Source organism: Oryctolagus cuniculus, chromosome 1, assembly GCF_964237555.1.
Source record: "Oryctolagus cuniculus chromosome 1, mOryCun1.1, whole genome shotgun sequence".
NCBI classification, from domain to species: Eukaryota; Metazoa; Chordata; class Mammalia; order Lagomorpha; family Leporidae; genus Oryctolagus; species Oryctolagus cuniculus.
Window position 1 is genome coordinate 238,035,241 of NC_091432.1, and position 26,859 is coordinate 238,062,099.

Here is a 26,859-nt window from a genome sequence, read left to right on the forward strand (position 1 = left end):
TATGCCCCCCACTCTCCTGAGGACAGTGTTCCCCCCACTCTCCTGAGGACACAGTGTGCCCCCCACTCCCCTGAGGACACAGTGTTCCCCTCCCACTCCCCTGAGGATGCAGTGTACTCCCACTCCCCTGAGGACACAGTGTTCCCCCGACACTCCCCTGAGGACGCAGTGTGCCCCCTGACACTCCCCTGAGGACGCAGTGTTCCCCCAAGGACACTGTCCCCCCGCCCCGGGGACACGGTGTGTCCTCCCCCCCACTCCCCTGAGGATGCCCTGTGTCCTCCCCACACTCCTAAGGTGCAGCCCTGGAGCCAGGAACTTGCCTGCTTCACGAAGGTCCATGTCTGGCTGTGGGGCTGTGCTGGCGAGAGCCCTAAAGGACAGGACATGGCTCCTGCTGCCTCTGTGTCCCCAGACAGGGCATCGTGTGTTCTCTCAAGTGGGATTTTTTTTTTTTGACAGGCAGAGTGGACAGTGAGAGAGAGAGAGACAGAGAGAAAGGTCTTCCTTTGCCGTTGGTTCACTCTCCAATGGCCGCCGCGGCCAGCGCGCTGCGGCCGGCGCACCGCGCTGATCCGATGGCAGGAGCCAGGAGCCAGGTGCTTTTCCTGGTCTCCCATGGGGTGCAGGGCCCAAGCACCTGGGCCATCCTCCACTGCACTCCCTGGTCACAGCAGAGAGCTGGCCTGGAAGAGGGGCAACCGGGACAGAATCCGGCGCCCCAACCGGGACTAGAACCTGGTGTGCTGGCGCCGCTAGGCGGAGGATTAGCCTAGTGAGCCACGGCGCCGGCCCTCAAGTGGGATTTTTTTACAGATCATTCTGGTGACTTCAGGTCTGCGTGAGCTGCCCATCCAGAGTCCAGGAGCAGAGCATGTTACCATTGTTTTGTGACTTGGGGTCATGGCGAGAAGGTCTTTCTGGGAGTCCATTTCCTGCCCCAGGTGCATCTGCCCATCCTGTGGCATGTGGTCCATCTGTCGTAAGCCTGGTGACACCTGGCCACAGGTGGTGCCCCTCACCTCCATTCATGGCTCTGCAGGAAAGGCCACCTTCATCCAAGCATCACAAGTGCTCCTGGGAGGACAGGTGGGATGAAAGGAGGCACAGGTGTGTGTTTTCATGGGTCAAATGAGCAGAGAAGTCCAGGTGGCAGCTGGGTGCCTGCGTGCCAACACAGATCATCAGCTTGTGAGCGTCCTGGGAGATGGTGCAAGCCAGAGGGTGCTGAGGGGGAACCCTGGGGATGGTCACCTCCAAGTCACAGACGTAGAGAAGGAGACCCTGAGGGTCGGGCCTGAGAGCTCGTGTGCTGAGTCGTGGGTGAGTGCTGACACGGGGGCTGGCTGCCTGGCCCCTCTGTGCAGAAGGCAGTAGGGACACAGGCCCAGGAGAAAGGGCTGATGGCACTGTAGTGGCCCAGCATGCAGGGGGACACTCTTCTTGTGTTGAAACAGGATGAAGAGGAGATGGAAGAAGCAGCCAATCAGAAACTCGCCTTGCAGAAGGCCAAGGAAGTGGCTGAAGTCAGCCCCATGTCTGCTGCGAACATCTCCATTGCCGCGTAAGCTCCTGGGGTGGTTGTGGGCAGCAGAGGCCCCTGGCAGAGGCCCGCCTTGGCCGCGGCTCATGAGGACACAGCCCATGCCCTGGAGCAGCTGCGAGGGACCTGGCACTGTGGCCCCTCGCAGTCTGAAAGGATGGTGTGGCTGGGGGCAGCCCTCATGTTGCTCGTGCCTGGACAGATGCAGGGCAGCTCCAGGCCACCCCCAGCTGTGCCTGGGCGACACCCAGGGAAAGGAGTCAGTGTGTTGATTTTGCACACAGCCTTTCAGAAATGTTTTGTAAACAGAGATTCTAGGGGGTCCCTCAGCTTCCATGTGGCCTCTGTTGGGTTTGGTGCTTGGACAGAGGGTACGGGCTTCTGTGATGAGGAGGTGTGTGGGGCCCTGGCCTGCCTGCTGTTCCTGGGCCTCCAGCACACTGCGGGTGCACAGTCGAAGGGTTAGAGAGTTTAGAGGGCCCAGAGAACTCAGCCCATGGCCATGGCTGCAGTGGGCAGGGGGACATCAGCGCCCGGGGAAGGAGGGACAGAGACCAGCCCATGGCCTGCTCATGGGCTGGGCCACAAATCAGCAGAAGTGCCTACTGGGAACTTGCCCACTGGGCAGGCTGAGTCTGGCTCTGGAGCTGCTGGCTGTGTCTGGCTGCACGCCCACTCCCGCACTCCTGCGCTCATGCTGACCATCTGGCCCCTGGCTTTGTAGCTGGCCACTCTCCTTTCTGTGACCAGAGTGCCAGGCATGCCACAAGCACATCTGTGGTGACCTGTGTCTGCACTATGAGTAGATTTGTGGGCAGAAAGACAAGTGTGCTACATGGAAGTACCGTGTGTGTGTGGGGGGGGGGTGCATGTGTGAGCATGCAGCATGTCTGAGTGCCTGTGTGGACACATGTGAGCATGTGCAGTGTGCCTATGTGAGCATACAGAGTCGAGTTTGTGTGTGTGCATATTTATGCCTGCATGAGTGTGTGCAGTGTGCCTGTGTGAGTGTGCACATGTGTGCCTGTGTGAGTAGTATCCCTGAGTTTGTGTGTGTGCCTTTGTGAGTGTGTGCAGTGTGAGTGTGCAAGTGGGCACCTGTGTGAGCATGTGTAGGTGTATGTCACCAGGGGAATCTTGTCTCCATGTTAAGAAGAAAGTGCTGGCTTTTGAGGGAGAAGCAGCCAGAAGAGGGTGCAGCTCCCTGCAGAGAGCCTGGCTGGGTGTGGGCGCAGAGTTGGCTCGGCTGCTGTGGTCATTTCACTGTGCTCAGTTCAACTATGTGGCTGGTTACTTGGTGGGTGTAGTTTGGTCACCTGGCTCACCCTCACCCTTCCTTGTGGGCCTGCAGGTCGGTAGAGATCTATAGTAGAGCCCGTGGGGAAGTCATTTTGCTTGTTCAGCCCCGGCCTTGTGTGGCCTCCTGGAGTGCCTGTGTGGAACTTCAGCCCCAGCTGCCTGCCACGGCTGCCTGTTCCTCGGGAGTGGGGGTGAGGTCCACTCCCATCTGGGCCTGAGACCTTGGAGAGGAGGGTGCCAAGGCCCTGGGAAGTGTGTCAGGTCCACAGGATCTAGACTTTTCTCTGCCACCACTCCTGTCCGCTTGGATGTTGCAGGATTGCTTTCAGGACGTGAGGTGCCAAGCTGGCTCTTCTCCCACGGGCTGCACGTGACACCCGCTGTGGGCCTGAGCCCCACAGAGTTGCCAAGTGGGAAAGGTGCTTCTTTTCTCCTGGGGGCCCAAAGGTGCCGTGCTGCCCAGTGGGTCTCAGGCTGGGAGGTAGCTCTGGGCCCCATGTCACAGCCTCACATCCAGGAAGGGGGAGCAGACGCAGGCCCGTGGTGGGTCCTACTCTGCCTGAGAGGCAGCTCTGGGCCCCTATCCTCAGCATACCTGTCAAACGAGGTGTCAGTCTGACTTGACCACAGATCCCGCAGGTACCAGCCTCTGGGGAGTGGTTTGGCCTCGGTGTGTGTGAGTGGTGGATGTAAAGGCCGTCTGCCTGTGTCCCTATGCTTGTGTCCTGCAGCTGAGTCACGTGGTGTGGAGTGGGCGCACCACTGCAACCTTCTGCATCTGAGAGGCCCTCAGGGGTGCTTGTCTCACTGACATGGTGGGGGTGGGACCCCACACAGGGGTGACCCAAGGCTCCAGGGAGACCCTCTGAGACTGGGGCTGCCTTTAGCCCCTGGGAGGGAAGGGACCCAAGCCCGAGCCATCTTCCTGGTTCTCTTTGCAGTATCACCCCCATCCCCAGCTAGACTTCTGAACACTGGCACTCACGCTCTTGCCACACATGCATACGCATGCACTTGTACTCTCACATTTACATACTCCCTGACACATGTCACACACCCATGCACACACTGTCACCACATACACACATGCACATGTCCTGTCATGTTCACACACTGACACATGTGCTCATACATATGCTCTCACCATACATGCACACAATGCATTCATGCTGTCATGTTCACACAGTCCCTGACACTCACATGTGCTCACACACATGCACATGCTCTCACCACACATGCATGCATGCACTCATGCTTTCACGTTCACATACACCCTGACACTCACATGTGCTCACACACACACTCTCACCACATATGCACATGTATGCACTTGAGCTTTCACATTCACAGATGTGTGCTCCATCTCTTACATGTGCTCACATGTGTCCACACACATGTGCTCTTACACCCTCACCACACATGCACATGCATGCACTCATGCTCCCACATTCACACATGTGGTCAGTCTCACATGTGCTCACATGTGTTCACACATATGCTGTCACTGCACACACACACCTATGCCCTGGTGCTCCCACATTCACACATGTGCTCAATCTATCACATGTGCTCACATATATTCACACACAGTCACCACACATGCACTCATGCTCCTGCATTCACACACATGCTCAGTCTATCACATGTGCCCACATGTGTTCACGCAGTCACCACACATGCACTCATGTTCCCACATTCACACACATGTGTTCAGTCTCTTGCATGTGCCCACATGTGTTCACATACATGCTGTCACTGCACACACACACCCATACCCTGGTGCTCTCACATTCACACACATGTTCAGTCTTTCACATGTGTTTACACACATGCTCTTACATGCACATGCATGCTCTCATGTTCACATGCTCCCTCTCATTTGTGCTCACATGCACATCACATGCTGTCACACTCTGCATCTCACATGCAGGCAGTCCCACAAGTGTGCTTGTACATTCACACTCACACTATCACATTCACTCAGTCTCACACACAATTTGCGTTCAGAATACCATGCACTGTCACACATTCACACATGTGCTCACACTCTAATGTTCATACACTTGCTCACATGTGCTCATACTGGTATTCACACTGTCACACTATCACATTCACTCCCCCTCAGTCTCACACACAATTTACATTCACAGTATCACGCATACACACATTCACACATGTGTGCCCATAGCCACTGACAGTCTCACACATTCACACGTGTGCTCATACAGTCTCACAGACACGTGTGCTCACACTGTCACACACATTCACACACGTGTGCTCATAGCTACTGACAGTCTCACACTCACTTTCACAAAACACATCCTGTCTGCACCCAGGGCCTGAGGGCAGGTGAGCTGCTGAGTGCACAGGAAGTTGCAATGACCTTGCCCTTGACAAGGATACACTGGAAACTCAACTGGCCCTGCCAGGAAGGTTACTGGAAAGGGAAACAGCCATAAAGAGATCCTTGGGTTCTTTTCTGCTGTGTTTGGAAGAGCTTCTAGGGTATCATTTGGAATGCAGTTGCACCCATAGGGAAGGTCAGCTGGTGCTGGAGCTGGACTGGCCACTGTGGGGATCCTGGCTGACTAGAAACTCTTGGGTTACAGTGGGAAGGCAGGCATGGAGGGCACCGGGGTCCAGCACTGTCACGAGTATGGCTCCCAACCCCCTGCTAGCCTGCGGTGCTCCACTGCAAGGCCAGCAGACAACACGATCAGCCTGCCCCGGCTCTGGGGTTATAGGAAATGGGTGCAGAGTCTTTCTAACCCTGCTGTTCTCTAGGGCACTGTGCACTGAGCAATGGCTACAGTCTCCAAGATAACAGCTTCTCGTCTTGAAGCCATTATGGGGTTTCTGTGTTCACCTTGGTTTCACTTTTCTGCACATGTGGGATTGGTCAATTTCTCTTTTGCCCCGAGGTCTCTGAAGGTGCACACCGCAGCCTGTGCCTGCATGGAGTGTCTCTCGGGACTTTCTTTCTGGTCTTCTCACTTCTGTTTTGTTTTGTTTTTTGCATGTGCAGTTTTGTAAAGCAAACTCGAGGTACTGTATCTCGCAGCTCATCTGTCTCCAGCGTAAATTCACCGTGAGTCGCTCTGCTACGATAATCCATCCGTGGCTCCATGACTGCTACATGCACACACCTCCCCCTACCTCCGACTCTGCTTTCCCACCTCGAGCATTCGCTTCCTGGGGCAGCTTGGGCAAGCCTTGTGCCCGGGCAGGGAGTGGTGGGCAGGCTCCCCGACAGGCCCATGTCCTGCCCACTGGCTCAGCCCTCCCTGAGCCCAGCCCCTCCTGTAACTCCTCTTGTCTGTTGTCTGTCCGTGCACAATCACTTCGGTGTCTCGAGTGTGTCATGGGCTCCTGTGAGCAAAGGTGGCACAGAGTGTTCTGTGGCGGCTCCTTGGCGACGCTCTTGGTCCTCCTAGCCACCCTGACATCTGTGGCTCTCAGCAAGTCCTTGTTCTATCAGGGCAGAGCCGCTGTTTGACTGGACAGAGCCCACAGAGGAGCCACAGACACCCTAGGCTGGCTCTCCTGGAGGTGAGACGAGCCTGACCGACTGGCCTCCCCTGGGGCAGCGCTTCCTGGGCAGTGCTCCTGGGTGGTCTGGGTGCTCTTGAAGGTGAGGTCACGCTCTGCCAGTGAGCGAGTCCTTGAAGTGGTTGGGCACAGTTGGGTCAGCTGGATGGAGGTGGTGACGCAGGTGCCCCTGCATCCTGAGGGCGGTGAGCTCCTGTTTGCCCCGCTCCTGTGCTCCCTTCTTGCTGGGCCCAGTCTTTCCGTAGGTGCTACAGGGGCCCTGACAGCTGGCCGCACATTGAATGACCCACCTGGGGGTGTCACCCCAGGCTACCTCATGTATCAGCACGAGCAGCAGAGACCCTCGTGGCTCCTTGATGTGTCCCACAGCCACGCAGAGTGCACAGCCTGGGTGTGGTTGCTCTGTCCTGTAGGCCAGGGTCAGGATGTCATGGTGGTGGCTCCACCATGGGACTCCTTCAAAAGCCCTGTAATTAAGGGCTTTGTCTGGGTGACGGTCCCTAGCCACACTGCATGGGGAGTGGAGAGTGGTGGGGCTCTCTCATTCTCAGTGGGACTAACCCCCCCATACAGTGTCCAGAACAGGTGCAGGCTGACACCAGCAAGGAAGAGAGGCCTGGCAGGCAGACTCAGAGGCTGGGGGATGCATCCAGGCAGGAGTGCAGCTGGGCTGCTGGCATCTGGTTATGTTAGGGCTCAGAGTGACAGGCCCAGAAGGAGCAGGCGGAGGCACTGCAGAGGGGCTGATGTGGAAGTGGGCAGTGGCCCCTTTGCAGGCCACTCAGGGTTGTGCTTCTCCTGGGCACTCGTGACGGCCTCCCAGCCCCAGGCCCTCAGTCCAGCAGGCAGCTGGACCCTTCCTGCACCTGAGAGTCCACTCCTGCCTGTGTGGACAGACACTGAGCCAGCCAGCAGCCGCTGTGTGTGTCCCTCCCCTTCACCACCTGTCTTCCGAAAGAACTGCAATGTTCTCCCCACAGTCTGTGGCTTCATCTGAGTGGGCTGCTGCCCTGCTGACCAGGTGGCTCAGTCCAGGCCCATCTTGGGCTGTGATGCAGAAGCCGGTGGTGGTGAGTGACTGTCAGCTCTCACAGAGCTCCTGCCTTGGTGAATTCCTACATGGCGGTCTTCCATTCTCATCACACAGCACCGAGCGTCGGACCCTCGCCTCTGGTGCTGGCACGGGGTGGCTGTGAATCTGTGGCAGCTCAGCTTCAACACATCAGGGGAGACAGGTCGGGGTCTGCAGGCCACTCTGCCCTCACTTGCCTGAGCCCCTAGCTGAAGGGACCAACACTGTGCTCTTCTGCTACCACACTTGTGAAGCACTGCCTGGAGCTGGCTCCCACACTGCAGCCCAGACTTCCCCTGCAGCGGGATGGGGTTTGATGTCTGTTGTCCTGGCCCAGCTAGTACGGGGCTGGGTCTCCCCTTGCCCGGTGGCCTCTGTCTCTTCCAGTTTCTGGCCTGGGCATCTGCAGGCCGCAGCTGCACTTTGTGCTTTTGGCGCAGCTGGGGTCTTGCTGAAGCCAAGGTCTTCTCTGGAGACCTCTCTCCTTTAGCCCTTGTACCCATCTGGTCCTGGCTCCATCAGCGCTCACAGGCCCTGGGCAGGCCACGTCCTGTCTCGAGGTTCATCTATGACTTGGGGACAGGATAGCACCTGATTCTTAGGGAGGCTGTAAGGGCTGGATGAGGTGGGCGCTGAGCCAGGAGCACTGTGCAGTGATCATGATGCCTGTACCACCATTGCCAGTGGTGCTGCTGCCACTGCCAAGACTGCTCAGGAGGCTCAGAGGCTGAGGAACGGAGGCTCTGGCCTCAGATAAGGCTTCTGCTTGGTGGAAGTGGGGCTGGCGCTGTCTACTGTAGTGTTCCCGTTCAGCAGAGAGCCCGGCATGCACCCTGGCTGTGGGGCCCTACACATGGTGCTGGAAATCGAGGCTCCGAGGTCAGGCCGGGCCTTCGGTGGCCTGGGCAACACCAGCCCAGCCTAGACCACCAGCTACCCCTGTGCTAGGGGTCCTGAAGGCCAGGTTCCAGCTCTGCCCCAGGAGGAAGGAGGGGCTATCCCTGGAGCCAAAGGAGAGGACATTAGGACCATGGGAGGGGGTTTCCCAGACCTGACTTCTGGGCTCCTGGTCATGGAGCTGAGTGGCGGCTGTCCAGCTGGGACTGAGTCTCTGGGGAAGCAGCTGAGGCTCTGTGTTTGCTCCTAGGAGGGTGAGATGGTCTCTTGGGCACTGCTGTCTGCTCCAGGTCAGCATCTGCCTCTTCTGGGGCTCGCTCGTAAACAGCCCTTTCTCCTTCTTACTGGTGGCTTTGCTCCTGGGAGAGGCAGTGGGGATGTGGCCCCTCCTGGGGCTGCTCTACTCTCACTCTGGATGGGGGCCCCCTGACCCCTTGGGGGCCATCAGCCCTGCCCGTTTGGATGATGTTCCTCGCCTCTCCCCTTGTTGGCCTCCCTGGGTGCAACTCACCTGCCCTGGAAGCCCATCTGTCCACTCTTGCTGGAACCCAGCTTCCCACTGCCCCATACCCTTTGGCCTTGGGCTCCTGGCCACCTGCTGGAGAAAGGCCTCAGTCTTGGGAGGGTCCTCCAGACAGGTCTCACGGCCTGCTGAGTCCCAAGGCTGCCATGGGGCCATTGATGAGTTCTGTTCTCTCGGATCTCCCGCATGGACTCCGGAGGTGTCCCGAGGGCTCTGACTGCCACTGTCTCCTTGCCTTCCTCCTGCCCCCTCGCCATCCGTCCATTGCCGTGTGTCCATCCACGGGGGCCCCGGGAGCCAGAGTGGGCGGTGCAAGGTACTCATGCCAGTCTCCCCGCAGCAGGCAGCAGAACTCGGCCAAAGCGCGCTCGGTGTGGGAGCAGCGAGCCAGCCAGCTGCGGCTGCAGAACCTGAGGGCCAGCTGCGAGGCGCTGTACAGCGAGATGGACCCCGAGGAGAGGCTGCGCTACGCCACCGCGCGCCACCTGCGGCCCGACGTGAAGACGCACCTGGACCGGCCGCTGGTGGTTGAGCCCGGCCGCGACGCTCCGCGGGGCCCCCCGGGGGGGAAGTCCCGGCCGGATGGCTCGGAGGCCCCCGAGGGTGCGGATCCCCCGCGCAGGCATCACCGGCACCGAGACAAGGACAAGGCTCCCGCCACGGTCCCCTCGGCGGGGGAACAGGACAGAGCCGAAGCTCTGAGGGCAGAGGGCGGGGAGCTGGGGCCCCGCGAGGAGCGGGGGCGGCCACGCCGCAGCCGCAGCAAGGAGGCCCCGGGCGCCCCGGAGGTGCGCAGCGATCGCGGCCGTGGCCCGTGTCCTGAAGGTGGTCGGCGCCACCACCGGCGCGGGTCACCGGAGGAGGCAGCTGAGAGGGAGCCCCGCCGCCACCGCGCGCACCGGCACGGGCCCGACCCGGGCAAGGAGGGCCCAGCGTCCGGGACCAGGGGCGAGCGGCGCGCACGACACCGCACGGGCCCCCGGGCGTGCCCCCGGGAGGCTGAGAGCAGCGAGGAGCCTGCGCGGCGGCACCGGGCTCGGCACAAGGCGCCGCCCACCCAGGAGACCGCGGAGAAGGACAAGGAGGCTGCCGAGAAGGGGGGCGAGGCCACGGAGGCCGAGAAGGACAAGGAGGCTCGGAACCACCAGCCCAAGTGAGGGGGCTCGGGGCGAGGTCAGGCGGGGCTAGGCGAGCCTGCATCGGGTTGCAGAGAGGGGCCTCAGTGGGCAGTGGTTACTGCTGATGGGGAAGAACACAGTGGCCCTGGGGTAAGAACGAGAGGGGGAGGCCACTCTGCACTGGTCTGCAGTAGGGCTTGAGGCCTGCCTGCCTGCCAGCCAGAAGCCAGCTGTAGCACATGCAGTGGAGGCCACCCTCAGGATCAGCCTGCCCAGCGCCATCTGTGTGTGCAGAGGCAGGGGTGGCTCCTTCGTTCTGCCCCACCACACAGTCTTGTGTGTGCAGTAATACAAACCACAAGAGGGGCTGGAGCAGGAGGAGGTGGGCAGAGGTGTGAGGAGCTGGGGCTGCAGACTGGACGGCAGCCTGGGTGGTCAGTCTGTGAAGTGCTTTCTCGGTTGCAGGGAGCTGCCCTGTGACCTGGAGGCCATCGGCATGCTGGGAGTGGGCGCTGTGCATACGCTGCCCAGCACCTGTCTGCAGAAGGTGGAGGAGCAGCCAGAGGATGCGGACAACCAGCGGAACGTCACCCGCATGGGTAGTCAGCCCCCGGACACCAGCACCACTGTGCACATTCCTGTGACGCTGACCGGCCCCCCCGGGGAGACCACGGTAGTGCCCAGTGAGTATCCTCCTGTGCCTGGACAGGGCCCTCCTCCAACCCCTCCCCCCTGCTGCGTGGGGACCCAGCTCACTTCTGTGACTTGTTTTTTGCTTCGACGTCTGTCCCTGGATGTCCCTCTGCTTTTTAGTACCTCAGAGGCAGCCAGAGGTCAAGCTCCAGCCTCTTCCCATGCAAAAATAGTTGTGAGTGGCCCAGGAAGTGCTGGGCACTGCGTGACACAGCGCAGGAAGCCAGCCCTGCCAGGGAACAGGCGGCAAAACAACAGCCACAGCTCTGCATGCTTGCGTGCTGCTGGGGACGCTGGCCACAGCCTGGATGGGGCCAAGGGTGCGTGGGGGAGGAGGCGGAGGAGGCTCTCAGTGGTCATCTTCCCATCTGCCGGTGCCAGTGTGTCACCACCACACCCCTGCCGGCCCCCAGGCCTTGGGCTCAGCTGCCTGCTTTCTTCCCCTCACCTCCTGTGTTCCTGCGAGGCCAGCTGACTACAGGTGGGCTCCAGTCCAGCAGGGAGCACCTGCAGGTGTCAGGCACAAGCCCTCATGGTGGGGATCCTGCCTTGAATACAGAGAAAGCATCCCTGGGGAGCAGGGAGACGGCAGAAACAGGGATTGACAAGCATTTAAGGCAGAGTGGCCAGGTGAGCTCAGTCAGGTGCCGCCACAGGCAGGCACCTGTTCTGTCTTGCTGAGATGCTCTCACCCAGGGCCTGTACACCTGTGTCTGGTCCCAGGCATAACAGTGAAGATGAGTGGGCTCTAGCTACTCAGCCTCCCCCTGTCCCCCTTGGAAGAAGGCTGTTCCAGTCCATTCTTTGACTTCTGTGGGCACAAGTGAGTCTTTACCTTGCTGTCATCTTGTCTGATGCACTCTGGATTAGCTTCTGGCTGCACCTACGACCCACACCTGGTTTCTGTCCACCGGGTCCAGATGTGGCCCTCCTGCCCCTCTCCTGCCATGAGCTTGTTGGTGACCAGGGGTCTTTGTACTATGTAGTTGCAGTGTTTCTGACTGGCTTTGTGCACTTAAGCTTCCCCCATGTCTTTGTGGCTTGTTAGCTCATTTCTTTGGCAGTCTCCATAGTCTGTTTCTCCATTCTCCTGTGGGAGGGCATTGTGGTTACTGTTGGTGTTGGGCAATTTTGAATAGGCTGCTATAAATACTCATGTTTAGGTTTTTGTGTAAATGTAGCTTTCAACTCACTTGGGTAAACACCGAACCCATGCCGGCTGTGTTGTGTGAGGCTGTGCTCACTGTTGTGAGGAGCCATTGATGGCTTTGTTGTGTGAGGCTGTGCTCACTGTTGTGAGAAGCCAGTGACGGCTGTGTGAGGCTGTGCTCACTGTTGTGAGGAACCAGTGACGGCTGTGTGAGGCTGTGCTCACTGCTGTGAGAAGCCCCTGACTGCTGTGTGAGGCTGTGCTCACTGTTGTGAGGAACCAGTGACGGCTGTGTGAGGCTGTGCTCACTGCTGTGAGAAGCCCCTGACTGCTGTGTGAGGCTGTGCTCACTGTTGTGAGGAACCAGTGACGGCTGTGTGAGGTTGTGCTCACTGCTGTGAGAAGCCCCTGACTGCTGTGTGAGAAGCCCCTGACTGTTTTGTAAGGCTGTGCTCACTGCTGTGAAGCCGCCAGACTGTTCCAGAGTGACTGTCCCACTTTGTGTGTCCTCTGACAGTGAATGGCTGCTGTCAGTGTTTTGGGTGTTAGCCATTCTAATTAAGTGTGTAGTGATATCACAAGGTTTTAATTTGCAACTGCTTGAGCCTGAGGGATCTTCAAAGAGTTCAGAGAAAATGCTTATTATGAGAAAACCATGACTGCATTTCAAAATGTTTTGTGCTCATTGTTTAATCCGGTCTTCGATGATCTCCCTGGAGTGCTCTCCTAAGACATTGAGCATCTTCTTGACACTTAACTGCCACGTAGGTGTCTCCCATGCTGCGGTTCCTGTTTGGGTCTTTTGCCTGTTTGTCTTCTGCCTGCTGTGTTGTGGGAGTTCTGTGTATATGCTGCGTACCAGTCTTCTGTCACATATCTCCTCCCATTCTCTTCCTGCAATTGTGACCCTGATGCTAACCCTCATCTGCCCATTTTCACTGCTTCTAAAAACAGACACCCTGCTGTGGACTCTGGTGTGTTCCTTGTGTATCTTGCTACTTTTCTGAATTATCACGTTGTGTCTTAGTTTTAGCATTGATTCTCTTTGTGTTCTCCACTTATATTATCAAAACTTGCACAAACATATTTCTCTTTTTTCCAAGTCTCAGAGCTCTCACTGTGGGTTTTTGTTTGGTTTCGCTGTATGATATACCACCAGTAACAAAGGTGGCAGTGGGAGCCTCTGGATCTGGGCTTGAGGGATGTGTGCCTGTGTGTGTGTGTGAGAAATCACATTTTGGTTCCTATTAGTTCCCATTTCAGTCAGCACTTTTATTAGGAGAAGCTTAATTTTGCTGGAGGTTTTCTCGGTATCCATATGGATCATGTTTTTTTCTCCTTACATATGGGGATGTATTGTGACCAGCTTCCTGCTGTGAAGCTGTCTCTTCCCTGTTAAAGTAGAGCTCTCCTGGATTTATTTTTTAATGTGCTGTTGGATTCTGTGTAATACTTGATGTGTGATTTTTGGATTTGTACTTTGAAGTGAGATGTGTTTTGTAGCTTTCTTAACTGTGTCCAAGCATCATGAGACTTCACTGCTCCATCCCTGAAATCGAATGTCGTACTTGGTAGCCCCATTTCCCATCATTTTAAATGAAAAAAAAAAAAAAAAAACTGTAATGCATTATATGTCAGTGCAAAGCCACCAGCCAGCTTCCTGAAGTACAGCTAAGGCACCATTAGAGGCTGAGAAGCAGCAGGCTCTGGCGTTGGGATGTAAAGTGTTGCTGTCTGATTGCCCAGTGAAAGCAGCATGCACAGGCAACTGCTCCCTGTCCTCCTGTGCGGAACCTTGGTGCCTCGCGGTTTGAGAAGCATCTACCAATGGTGCAGAATCTTACCCGAGAGCTGTCACCCACATTACTTTGTTTGAAACGTGACTAGGAGTTCTGGGGATGCATACATTTTTTCCTAAATAATACCAGCCAAAATATCCAACAGCATTGGTGGGGTGGGAGGAGAGGGGGAAGTTTTCCTGGAGAGTGGACATCATGAAGCTGAGAGGCACTGATGGGGAAATGTAAGTGACGAGCAGTTCTGTGGTTGTGGATCCACCACTGTTGGAAAGAACTGGAAAGTTCTCTTGCTGTCTTCTGCGGTGGCTCAGGAATCTCGGGGATGCCTTGCTTCAGCAGTGTCATGATTCTCTCTAAGAGTTGCCTATGTCCTGTGTTCCTTTGTAGACCACTTCCTTGGCAACATCTCTGCCTCTCTATTTACTTGGCTCTCTCAACGATTTTGTCTCTGGAGATGAGCTTGGTAAATTACATTTTCCTTAGAAATTATCTGTTTCATCTAGATCTTTCCATTTACTTATACAGACACAAAGGAGTGCTTAAGTTTATCTTTTTAAAAATTTCCCTCTTGTTGTATATTTGTTTCTCTCATAACTTTTTTTTTTTTTTTTGACAGGCAGAGTGGACAGTGAGAGAGAGAGAGACACAGAGAGAAAGGTCTTCCTTTGCCATTGGTTCACCCTCCAATGGCTGCCACGGCCGGCGTGCTGCGGCCAGTGCATCACACTGATCCGATGGCAGGAGCCAGGTGCTTCTCCTGGTCTCCCATGCGGGTGCAGGGCCCAAGCACTTGGGCCATCCTCCACTGCACTCCCCGGCCATAGCAGAGAGCTGGACTGGAAGAGGGGCAACCGGGACAGAATCCGGCGTCCTGACCGGGACTAGAACCCGGTGTGCTGACTCCACAAGGCGGAGGATTAGCCTAGTGAGCCACGGCGCCGGCCTCTCTCATAACTTTTTTAAAAAGATTTATTTATTTATTTGAAAGTCAAAGAGTTACAGAGAAGCAGAGGCAGAGAGAGAGAGAGAGAGAAAGAGGTCGAGAGGTCTTCCATTGCTGGTTCACTCCCCAAATGGCTGCAACAGCCAGAGCTGTGCAGATCCGAAGCTAAGAGCCAGGAGCTTCTTCCGGGTCTCCCATGCGGGTGCAGGGGTCCAAGGACTTGGGCCATCTTCTACTGCTTTCCCAGGCCATCGCAGAGAGCTGAATTGGAAGAGGAACAGCAGGGACTCGAACTGGCGCCCATATGGGATACCGGCACTGCAGGTGGCAGCTTTACCCACTGTACCACAGTGCCGGCCCCTCATAATTTTTTTATCTTGTATATTTTTGTGTTTTTCTTTTTCTTTGTGATTAGTGGGTTTTTGTTTTTTCTTTTCATGAAAAGAAAGCTGGCATTTTAATATGCTTATTACTTCCGTAGGTTTTTTTTTTTAAGATTTATTTATTTATTTGAGAGGCAGAGTTAGAGACAGAGATTGGGAGAGACAGAGAGAGAGAGAGAGAGATCTTCCATCTGCTGGTTCACACCCCAAATGGCTGCGACTGCCAGAGCTGGGCTGATTAAAGCCAGGAGCCAGGAGCTTCTTCTGAGTCTCCCACGTGGTCTTGGGCCCAAGCATTTCGGCCATCTACCATTGCTTTCCAAGGCCATCAGCAGGGAGCTGGATCAGAAGTGGAGCAGTCGGGATTCGGGATTCAAACTGCCACCCATATGGGATGCAGGCGCCACAGATGGAGGCTTGACATACTTCGCTATGGTGCCGGTCCCTGTACTTTTGTTTTTAAAACTATTACTTTGTAATTTTATCTTTATTTTTTCCTCATAATTTTCCTTTGTTTTACTTTGTTGTTGCTATTCTGGCTTCTTTCGTTGGCCGTTTTATTCTTTGATTTTTACTGTATGCTCTGTAAGGCTATAAATCCCTCAGATTACTAATTTAATCATAGCCTATAGATTCTTCCACTTGGTGTGGTGATTTTTATGAATTTTAAAAGCAATTGTGGGGGCCGGTGCTGTAGTGTAGCGGGTAAAGCTGTTGCCTACAGTGCCGGCATCCCATATGGGCGCCGGTTTGAGTCCTAGCTGCTCTGCTTCTGATCCAGCTCTCTGCTATGGCCTGGGATGGCAGTAGAAGATGGCCCAAGTCCTTGGGCTCCTGAACCCGCATGGGGTCCCAGGAAAAGCTCCTGGCTCCTGGCTCTGGACAGTGCAGCTCCAGCCGTTGCGGCCATCTGGGGAATAAACCAGCAGATGGAAGACCTCTTTCTCTCTCTGCCTCTCCTTTTCTCTCTATGTAACTCTGACTTTCAAATAAATAAATAAATAAATCTTAAAAAAAAAAAAAAAAAAAAAACAGCTGGCGCTGCGACTCACTAGGCTAATCCTCCGCCTTGCGGCGCCGGCACACCGGGTTCTAGTCCCGGTCGGGGCACCGGATTCTGTCCTGGTTGCCCTTCTTCCAGGCCAGCTCTCTGCTGTGGCCAGGGAGTGCAGTGGAGGATGGCCCAAGTACTTGGGCCCTGCACCCCATGGGAGACCAGGAGAAGTACCTGGCTCCTGCCATCGGATTAGCGCGGTGCGCCGGCCGCAGCGCACTGGCCGCGGCAGCCATTGGAGGGTGAACCAACGGCAAAAAAGGAAGACCTTTCTCTCTGTCTCTCTCTCTCACTGTCCACTCTGCCTGTCAAAAAAAAAAAAAAAAAAAAACAACCAGTTGTGGGTTTTGCCTTGGCTTGTGTTGTGGTGCCAGGGCCCCTGCCTTGAGCAGTGCTGTTCTCCAAGGCGGGGGTACCCGCTGCTCCTGCTGTCTTGCCCATGGCTCCAGCACAGTACTGAGGAGCCTTGGGGAGGACGGAACGGGTGCTTTCCTCTGGTTCCTGGCCTGTCCTGCATTCAGCCTGTCACTGCCTAGAGTGGCATCAGCTCTGAGCTCTTGGTGTTGCTTTGTTTGGTTGGCTGTGGTAGATACTTGGCTCATGTTGAGGTTTCTCTCCATTCACCTTTATTGGGAGTTTTTGTCCTGAGTAGGTACTGAATTTTGCCCAGTGACTTTCTGCGTGAATTGGTGTGATCACGTGGTCCTCTGTTAATATGTTGGTTAATTTATGTGGATTAACTTTCCGGTGCTAAACTAGTCTTGCATCCCTGAGGTAAACCTCCCTAGCTATTGTGTGTAATTATTTCTCTCTCTCTTGCTGAGTTGTATCTGCTAATACTTCGTTAGGGAATTTTTCCTTTGTGTTCATGTGGGGTATTGATCTGTAATTTTCCTTTTTGTACTGTGTGTCTGATTCTGGTGTCAGAGAAATACTGAATTCATAAGCTGTTAGTAGGTTGTGCCTTTTGTAACTGTGTCGTGTCCTCCTCTGTATCTGGTAGTTTTCTGTGACCCACAGTCTGCCTCACCTTAATATTTCTGCTCTTGCTTCCTTTGGATCGGGATTTGCACGAGATGCATTTTTCATCTTTTTACTTGTCATCTAGCCTTACAGATTTTAAGTAAATTCCTTGTAGACAGCATATATAGTTTAGTCATGTTTTTAATTTATTTTGTCAATTTCTTTTATTTGGCATTTTAAGATCATTTACATTTAATGTAATTATTGTTATATTAGGGCTTAATCTGTTTGTTCTCTCTGTTTTCCATTTCTCTGGTTTCTTTTTCCTGTGTTCCTGTGGGTTATTTGAACATATTTTAGAATTATACTTTGCTGTATCTATAGTATTTTGTAAATTATTTATTTATTTTATTTGAAAGGCAGAGTCAGAGAGCTCTTCCCTCTGCTGGTTCACTCCCCAAATGCCTGCAACAGCCCATGTGCCATGCTGAAGCAAGGAGCCCAGAACTTCAGTCTGGGTCTCCCACATGGGAGGCAGGGACCCAAGTCCTAGAGTTTCACCTGCTGCCTCCCAGGGTATATGTTAGAAGGAGCTGGCTGAGAATTGAACCAGGCTGTGTGGTAGGGATGCTGTACTACCGCCCACCTCTGTTGTATTCTGAGTGTGTCTTTCATACAGATGTGTGGGTGGTTGCCGTCGGCATGATAAAACTTACTCCAGCTTACTGCTGATAGCATTTCGCCAGTTTAAGTTCAGTGTAAAAGCCTTGCCTCTCTTTATGCTCTTTCTCTGCCCCATTTGTAGTAGAATTTTCATAAATACTTCCTATGCATCCGTTCAGGACTGCACCAGTGTGTGTTATAATTTTTGCTTCAACTGCCAAGCAGTTTAGAAACCTCAGAGGGAGAAGGAGAGTGTGCCACATTTGCCCACGTTGTTACTCCTGGTGTCTTTCTTCTTCCTTATTTTCCCGTGTTTCTTCTCTCGTGGTTGACTCTGGAGGATCTTCTTCAGTCGTTCTTCTGGGGTAGGTCTGCAGGCGGCAAATTCTCTGAGGTTTTCCTTCATCTGAGATGTCTTGGTTTTCCCTGGCTCCTGAGGATGTTTCCGCTGGGTATAGCATTCTGGGTTGACAGTTCTTTTTTTTTCAGCACTTGAAAAACGTGTGCCTCTTCCTTCTGACCTCCCTGGTTTCTGATGAGAAATCTACTGTCATTCGAATTGTTTCCTTCCTATAGGTAAGATGTTTCTCTCTCACTGCTTTCCAGATTTTTTCTTTGTTTTTTATTTCAGAAGTTTGGTTACAATGTGTTTTGGCATGGATTTCTTTATGTTGATCCTGTTTGGGTTTGTTCAGCCTCTTGAATCTGAAGGTTTATGTCTTTCGCCAAGTTTGGGAACATTTCGTCCATCGCTCTACCTCATTCTCCTTCCAGGACTCTGGGGACATAAACGTTGCATCTTGTTAGCGCCCGGCACCTGTTCAGTCTGTTTTCTCTCTGTTGCTGGGATTGGGTCATTTCTGACGTGCTGTCTTCCAGGTCACTGGTTTTTCCTCTGTTCCCTCAACTGTTGGGGCCATCCACTGGATTTTTAATTTCAGTTCCGTTTTTCAGTTCTGAAGTTTTCATTTGGTTCTTTACATCTTCTCTTTGCTGAGACTTTCCATGTTGCATTTGTTTCAAGTGTGTTTCTGATTCTCTGTGGAGCGTGCTTATGATGTGTGCTTTAAAATCTTTGTCAGGTAATTCTAATGTCTGTATTATCCTGGTGTTTATTGATTGTCTTTTCACATTCAAGTTAAGATCTTCCTGATTCTTGGTGTGATGAGCGACTTTTGATCGAAATGTAGAGCTTTGGGTTATGTTGTGGCTTCTGAGTGTTCCTGAGGTCTTCGGTTTCAGCTGTGGGCTGTGACGCCACTCTGGCAGGAGCAGGGTTTGGAGTTGCCTCTTTGCCGGCAGGTGCAGGAGAAAGCCAGGTTCTTCACCTGATCTCATTACTCCTGGCCTGAGCGGGCGTCCCCCTGCCCCACCAGGCCTCCATTCCTGCCGTAGTGGCTGGCAGTGGTGGGAGTTTCCTTGTCCCTGCTCTACACGTGGCTGCCACTAACAACAAATTCACCTTGGTGCCTCCAAGTGGTGGTCAGAGCCTGGCTTTCCATTACAACTCACTGTCGAGAGCCAAGGGGGCAGGGAGTGCCTGGTGAGTGCTGAGTGATACTCAGGATCCCAGCCTGCCATGTTGTCTCTCCTGGGCTGCTGAGCGGTGGGTCTCATTACCACAGGGTGAGGGTGAGTCCCTGGCACCCCCCAGGCTCTCTCTGAGGTCACTGGCAGCAGTGAGGACAGAAGTCTGGGTTCTCACTGTAGCATCTGCCAGTAGCAATGGGATCAAACCCTTGTTTTTTTTCTGTGGTTTTTGGCCGCAGTGGAGTAGTTGTCTGGGATTATTTCTGTCTTAAGAGACTGCCCTTTGCCTAGGGAGGAGCCAGGTTTTTCTTGGACATTTTAGAATCTGTACCTTTTGGCATTTTTGGATTGCTGACTTCTCTTACAATTCTGGGATGTACGAAGCATAAAAGAAAATCTAGAAAAAACATACAATGCCTTGTTCCTCGGCGCTCAGGGCCTCTGGACAGTCCATTGCCTGCGTCCCACCTTCTAGAACCTTCCTGTACTGGCTTGCATGTGGTGTCCCGAGGTTGCAGGTATGTGGTTGGTGGGAGAAGCCTTTCTGCTCTGTCTTTCCAGAGTGAGGGAAGGGTCAAGGTTCTCCATCCCCTGGGGATGTCTGGTCACCCCACCACCATCTGCTGAAAAGAATGTTCTTCATTCATTGAATCACTTTGGTGCTTTTGTCAAAAATCAAATGATGGATGGTATTTGATTTCAGGGAAGATTTCTGGAAATATAGTTCTAATGGATCTGTTACATTGTGTTTGTGTGTGTGTCTTAGACATTCCAATTGCACAGATGTCTGCTAAGCTTGTGTTGCGCGTGATTTCTTTCTAAGCCTTTTTGAAACTCACTCCTTAGTTTTTCCCTCCACTCATTTCACACCTGTCTCCTTCCTTTCCTGTCCCTCCAGTGGTCCGTCCGCCTGTTCCCCCTCAGACTCTGTGTCTTTCCCTTTAGGTCCTCTCACAGTTTGGCCAGCGCTCACATCACCTAGTCACTCATCCAGTTTTAATTTGAGCATTGGAATCTGATTTGTGACATTTTTCCTTATTAGCAACTGAATGGTTGTGTTGAATCCGTGTGGGAAGCTGGGCTTGTTTTTCCCTGCTTTGCAGTTGTTTTTTGTGAAGAAAAGTTTTCACCTTCACCTTCTGTTTTCTTCTTAGAGAAGCTTTGCATGGACTTGGAGTTCCTTTTTCAGATAATGATAAAACTGTGTTAAATTTTCTTGGACCAGTTAATGATGTTTGTGGCACATGGAAAGGGGTTGGGGAGCTCCCTGGCTTTCTAATTCTATTATTGCAGTGAAACCCAGTTTCTTTGAGGAGAGGGGTCCAGTGCACGCTCTGCTCCGGTAGCACCCTTGGCCTCGGCCACCTGCATCTCGGCGTCAGCCCGCACCCTCCTTCCTTCCAGAAGCCACCTCCAGGCCATGCACTTTCCCGTCCTTTGAGTGCCTAGACCAGGGACCCCCCTGTGTCTCAGCCCCAGGGTGTGCGGAGTCTCTCTGCCTGCACCCCTCTCTGCCGCAGGCAGACCCTCGCCATCCCCAGCACCCCACCTCATCTCTGCCTGGCCCTGCGGGTCTCACATGCTTATGTTCTCACTCTCCTCTTTAGTTCAGTTTCATAGTTTTGTCTTCCATAGGCTGCACTTGTGGACTGTGGTGAGTTTTGCTCTCTGCTTGTTTACTGTATGGCTTATTCAGAGAAATTTAATTTAAGTGGTTTATTGTAAGAAAGAACAGCCTCTTAGAACCTTGGTAGCCTCTGCTGCATTTGTACTTCAGGCTACTTTTACATTAAAAAATTTGAGAGACAGACAGATTTATAGAGAAAGATGTAGGGAGAGCTCCCATCCATTAGTTTATCCCCCAAATGTCCACAAAGGCCAGGGAGCCAAAGTCAGGGGCCAGGAGCTCCCTGTGGCTCTGCAGTGTGGGTGGCAAGGACCCAGGTAGGTGAGCCAGCGTAGCCGCCTCCCAGGTCTGCACTGGCAGGAAGTTGGGTCAAGGGCTGAGCCAGGACTCACCCCAGAGTTCTCCAGTCTGCGGCATGGACGTCTCAACCATCAGGCAGAACGCCTACCCCACACTTCTCTAATACCTGTGCCTTCTAGCGCTTTGTCTACTAAGATAGTCTATTAAAGTCACTGTCATGGTCTTTCTTGAAAGTCTTCCTGTTGGGGCCGGCACCGTGGCTCACTAGGCTAATCCTCCGCCTTGCGGAGCTGGCACACCGGGTTCTAGTCCCAGTCGGGGCACCGGATTCTGTCCCGGTTGCCCCTCTTCCAGGCCAGCTCTCTGCTGTGGCCAGGGAGTGCAGTGGAGGATGGCCCAAGTACTTGGGCCCTGCACCCCATGGGAGACGAGGAGAAGTACCTGGCTCCTGCCATCGGATTAGCGCGGTGCACCGGCCGCAGCGCACTGGCCGCGGCAGCCATTGGAGGGTGAACCAATGGCAAAGGAAGACCTTTCTCTCTGTCTCTCTCTCTCACTGTCCACTCTGCCTGTCAAAAAAAAAAAAAAAAAAAAAAAAAAAAAGTCTTCCTGTTGTATCTTTATCTTACCTACTATTTACTTTTTCCTCTGTGTTGTGAATGCTTTCTCCTGGCTGTGGCTTCTGTCTTGCTGCTACATTTAAGGCTTATGCTTCCTTCCAGGAGTTATTTTAGTTTCATACTACAAGTTTAGAAATGCTGTTTCTTAGACATCACTTCTTCCAAGTTTTGCTTTGATTTCTTATTTAAGTCAAGAATTTCCGGATGGCAGAGCTTTCTCTGTGGAATGGGTATTTTCTACAGATTTCTATTGATTTCATTATTCCTTCTCTTATTTCATCACTCCTGTATTGCAGATCATCCTTCCTCTGCTTGAAGAAAACTTTCCTTAATTTCTTTAGTGAAGTTTGATGGTGGTAAGTGCTTGGCAAGTGGTTACTAATTTGCCATTGTTTGTGAAAACAGTTCTACTTTCTGTGGAATTCCAGCTTGCTGGCTGTTTCTCTCATCACATAGAGGTTCCTGCACTGTCTCTGCTTCAGCTGTTGTGTTGTGAAGCAGGCGTTGGTCTACACCATCAGCCCTTTGTATCGTGGAAAGTTGACAGTGATGGGGAGGCGAGGCCCAGTGTGATGAGACCCCGTGTTCCATCTCCCAACCTCAGCGGTTAGCCGTGTGTCTCCAGTCCCATTTTACTTCTTGCTTTCTTGTATGTTATTTTAGGTGTAAATATTCCTGAACAAAGATTAAATAAAACCAGAGGTACATCATTACACTTAGCAATGTTGTTAACTCCTTAATGTTAGCTACTCCCTAGTCCAAGTTGAAGTTTTACCAGTCATCTCAAAAACAACTTCTTTATACCTGGTTTGTTTGAGTCATTCAGACTCCAAGCCACTTTTCCTCATCTGACTTTGTTTCATCCGTCTGAGTCCCTTTTCTTTGTAATGGTTTCTCTTTTCTTCCTGGCATGTGTTAGCTGAAGAAGCCATGTTGTTTGTCCTGTGGAATCTTCTCACATTCTGGGTGTGTTCCTATGTCCCCTGTGCGACCTCCTGGCTGTTCCATTGGACTTATGACATGACTCCTGACCCTTGGTGCTGTTGAAATTTTGTGGCCAGGACTGTCCTGTGTGTTTTGGGGTGTGTGGTGGCATGCCTGGCCTCTGCCCACATAGTGCCGGGCACCCTGTACTTGAGAGAACTGAGCCGGTGCTGGACACAGCCCAAGTCACCCTGCCTGTGCACCTCACATCTGGAGACTTGGCTGCAAAAGGCTGGGGGCTTGGCTCCGTAGCAAGTGCCATGGACAGCTCTGTGTGCTCCACGTCATGTTTGTGCACAGTGTGAAGATTGCTCAGTGGGCTCAGTCTAAGCTGTCTGTTCTCCACCGTTCACCCCTGTGGTTCTAGTGACTGTGGTGCCTTGCACCCAGGTTTTGAAAATTTGCAGAATTTGCAATTCTGTCATTCTTCCTGCATCTTGGCCGTGGGATCCTCACAGGTGTCCTTTGGAGTCCTTCTCACACAGGTTCTGGGATTTTTTGTACCTGTCCTGCCCCAGACCTGAAACTGCCCGTTTTCCCAGGAAGAGCTGCATGGTGGACGCTGTCACTGCCCCTGAAGAGCTGCCTTCTCCAGGGCCTGGCCTCCAGCTCCTGCTCAGAAGCTGCCCTTGAGCCACTGGAGCTCTGGGAAGCACGTGGTGTCTGTAGTGCCAGTGTGGCCCTGAGCCAGCGAAGGGAACGTGGGGCAGCGAGCGCCCAGCACTGTGCCCCAGGCCTGGTTGAGAACCCCAGGGGCTGTCAGTGCACCCAGGCCTGGCCTCCTTACGCCCTTCCTGCTGTGCCCCGTCCCTCGGGTGCTGCTGGAAGCACAGCCGGTCACACCCCACTCTGCCCCTGCAGGACTGGCCCCAGGTGACCTGGCTGCTCTGATGATAGCTGTCAGAGACTGCCAGGGTGCTCCTGCTGCAGGGTGCCATTGCTTTCAGGCTTTCTGGTGGACTTTTTTCTTTTTAAGAGAATTATGTGTCACGAATTCTTCGTTTGTAATTAAAGTACAAGATTACAGGATTTTTACTGCACATCTTTGATCTTGTATTTGTGTCTCTTTCATCTTAAAAACTTTGTCTTTTTTACTTCACTTGTCCTATGTTTTCCTGACTTTTTAAAAAAATTTTAAAATATTTATTTATTTATTTGAGAAGCAGAGTTAGAGAAAGAGAGAGATCTTCCATCCGCTGGTTCACTCCCCAGGTGGCTGAAACTGTCAGGTTGAAGCCAGGAGCCAGGGGCTTCTTCCAGGTCTCCCACATGGGTGACAGAGACCTGAGCACTTGGGCCATCATCTTCCAGTGCTTTCTCAGACCATTAGCAGGAATAGGAGCAGCTGGAGCTCAAGCTGGCTCTCCCATATGGGATGCCAACTTTCCAAGTGGAAGCTTACTCCTCTCAACTAGATTTTATGGGATAACAAGAATGAAAATGAATCAATTGACTGCTTTTCTAGTTCTCCTGAGAATGCACATGAGTAGTATTATTCTAGAGGTCTAAGAGGTGGGATTTGGCCCGGTGGCTTAGGTACCATTGAGATGCTTACATCCCACATCTGAATGCCTGGGTTCAAGTCCTACCTCTGGCTCCTGATTCCAGTTTCCTGCTAATGCAGATCCCATGAGGCAGCAGTGAGGGCTTGAGTACTTGGGTCTTTGCCACCTACATGGGAGGCCTGGAGTGAGTAGTGCCCAGAACAGGCCATCATGGACACTGGGGTGAGGACCAGCAGAGGGAAGATCTTTCTATTTGTCTGTGGGCCTCTCTCTCTTACTTCCTTTCAAATAAGAATTAAAAGTGGACTTAAAGGAGGGAAATTCTGTTGTATCGTGGATGTCTTGATGAATTAGGACTTAAGTTCTGTCCTAATCTGTGGGAATTTTGTGGGGCCATGGGAGAGGACTCACATTGCTTTTTTCCAGGAGCCTGGGTGCTCCCAGGTGGAACCACTGTAGCCTCTTGGGGTTTGTTCATGTGGGTGTCCTCCCTGGCCTCGCGCCCAAGGCTTGGGTTCTCATTCACACAGGGGGCCTACGCAGGCCAGCCTCAGCCTGCTCGCCTGGGAAGGGTCCAGTGGCACCTGGGGAACATGTCGTGTGCCTTTCCTGGGTCCCCTTTGTGCTTAGCCTCTCTTCTGTTTTATGGATTTAGCTCTTGTTGCTGTCGTGTTCGTCTTTTGAGAGCCTGCTCCCAACAGAGAATTTCCATCATCTGCTGCAATTTTCATTTTGGTCCTTTTCCCTTTTCTTGTTCTTTCAATTCCCAGTGACGTCCTGGTGTCTTCTGTGGTTTTCTGGTGGTAGATAAACTTTATGGAAAGAAGCTCACATTGTTCTGTTCTCTTGGAGAGGCAAAATTCCTGGAGTCCAGATTGGTTGTTTTTTTTCCCAGTTTACTTGTTCTGGAGTTTGCTTTATTGTTATTCTAGAGGAATCTGAAAATATATGTTTTTTAAAAATAATAAGTATTTCTTATTTTAGAGTAATAAGTGCTCATCATGGAAACATTGTTTAAAAATTAGAAAGCTACTGGGGCCGATGCTGTGGCGCACTGGGTTAATCCTCCGCCTGCCGCGTCAGCATCCCATATGGGTGCTGGTTCTGGTCCTGGCTCTTCCAGTCCAGCTCTTTGCTGTGGCCTGGGAAGGCACTGGAGGATGGCCCGAGTGCTTGGGCCCTTGCACCCGCATGGGAGGCTGGGAGGAAGCACCTGGCTCCTGGCTTCAGATCGGCGCAGCTCTGGCCATTGTGACCACTTGGGGAATGAGCCAATGGAGGGAAGACCTTTCTCTCTGTCTTTCTGTCTCTCTCACTGTCTGTAACTCTGCCTGTCAAATAAATAAGTAAAAATCTTGAAAATAAATTAGAAAGCTACTGATAAAAATCACAGGGCTGTCAGAAGCCATTCTAAAATCCCCCAGTCAGTACCTCCACATTATTTCTACATGTTGCTGTGTGTTTCAGCTCTTCTGTGATGTGGAGAATGAGCCTGCATCTTTAGTATGGTCTCTCATGCTTCTTCTGATGTCAGCTCAAGTCTGTGGTCATTTCAGTGTCCATGTTGTGGTGCTTCCTACAATGTAATTATCTCACTTAGCTGATCTCCCACTGTGCTGCCTACACAGTGATTATCTCACTTAGCTGATCTCCCACTGTGCTGCCTACAATATGACTATCTCACTTAGCTGATCTCCCACTGTGCTTCCTACACCATGACTATCTCACTTAGCTGATCTCCCACTGTGCTGCCTACAATATGACTATCTCACTTAGCTGATCTCCCACTGTGCTGCCTACAATATGACTATCTCACTTAGCTGATCTCCCGTTGGGCTTCCTACAATATGACTATCTCACTTAGCTGATCTCCCACTGTGCTGCCTACAGTGTGACTCTCACTTTGCTGATCTCCCACTGTGCTGCCTACAGTGTGACTATTTCACTTAGCTGATCTCTGTGCTGCCTACAGCGTGACTATCTCACTTAGCTGATCTCCCACTGTGCTTCCTGCACTGTGACTGTCTCGCTTAGCTGGATTGCGCTGTTCTTCCTACAACATGACTATCTCACTTAGCTGATCTCTCATGGTGCTGCCTACAGTGTGACTATCTCACTTAGCTGGATTCTACTGTGCTGCCTGCACTGTAACTATCTCACTTAGCTGCCCTGCCACTATGCACTTTATAATTTCCTGCTGCTTTTAAAGAACTTAAAACAAAGACTTTTGAACACATAGATTTGTGAACATATATGATTCTCTTAGAAGATAATGCCATAAATTAAATTAATTTATTTTTAAGGGCTTTAAGTACATACTGCCCAGTTACTTGCTCAGAAGATTACATAATCTAAGTTGTCAGCAGGGAGGTAGACAGTATCCATTTCAACAGTGATCACTTTGCGACGCGTGTGCCAGTGCACGTGGAGAGGCTGCCCCTCAGGGTCGGCAGCTTTGTCTTCTTTGTTCTGCTGTGCCGCAGGCAAGGAGGGAGGTTTGGAGCCTTGTTCCCACTGCAGGCTCTGGGGACAAGCACCCTCATTTCTATGACTCCTGAGTGTCCTCTTTGCTTTTGAGTTTCTTGAAAGAAGCAAACTTGAGATGTGGCTGTGGGAGATGGACCCAACCTACTGTGTTGTCTTC

The 26,859-nt window shown here is 52.7% G+C and overlaps 1 protein-coding gene across 12 annotated transcripts in view; it reads left to right on the forward strand.

Annotated features, from left to right (window-relative positions):
* Window positions 1-26,859, forward strand: part of CACNA1B (calcium voltage-gated channel subunit alpha1 B) — a 207,497-nt gene that overhangs the window by 90,254 nt on the left and 90,384 nt on the right. For 6 of the 12 annotated variants that reach the window (XM_070068094.1, XM_070068043.1, XM_070068298.1 and 3 more), the window contains 4 exons: window positions 1,458-1,564; window positions 5,868-5,930; window positions 9,224-10,036; window positions 10,467-10,684. In XM_070068094.1, coding sequence (XP_069924195.1) covers window positions 1,458-1,564; window positions 5,868-5,930; window positions 9,224-10,036; window positions 10,467-10,684 — 1,201 coding nt within the window. 12 annotated transcript variants of the gene reach the window in all.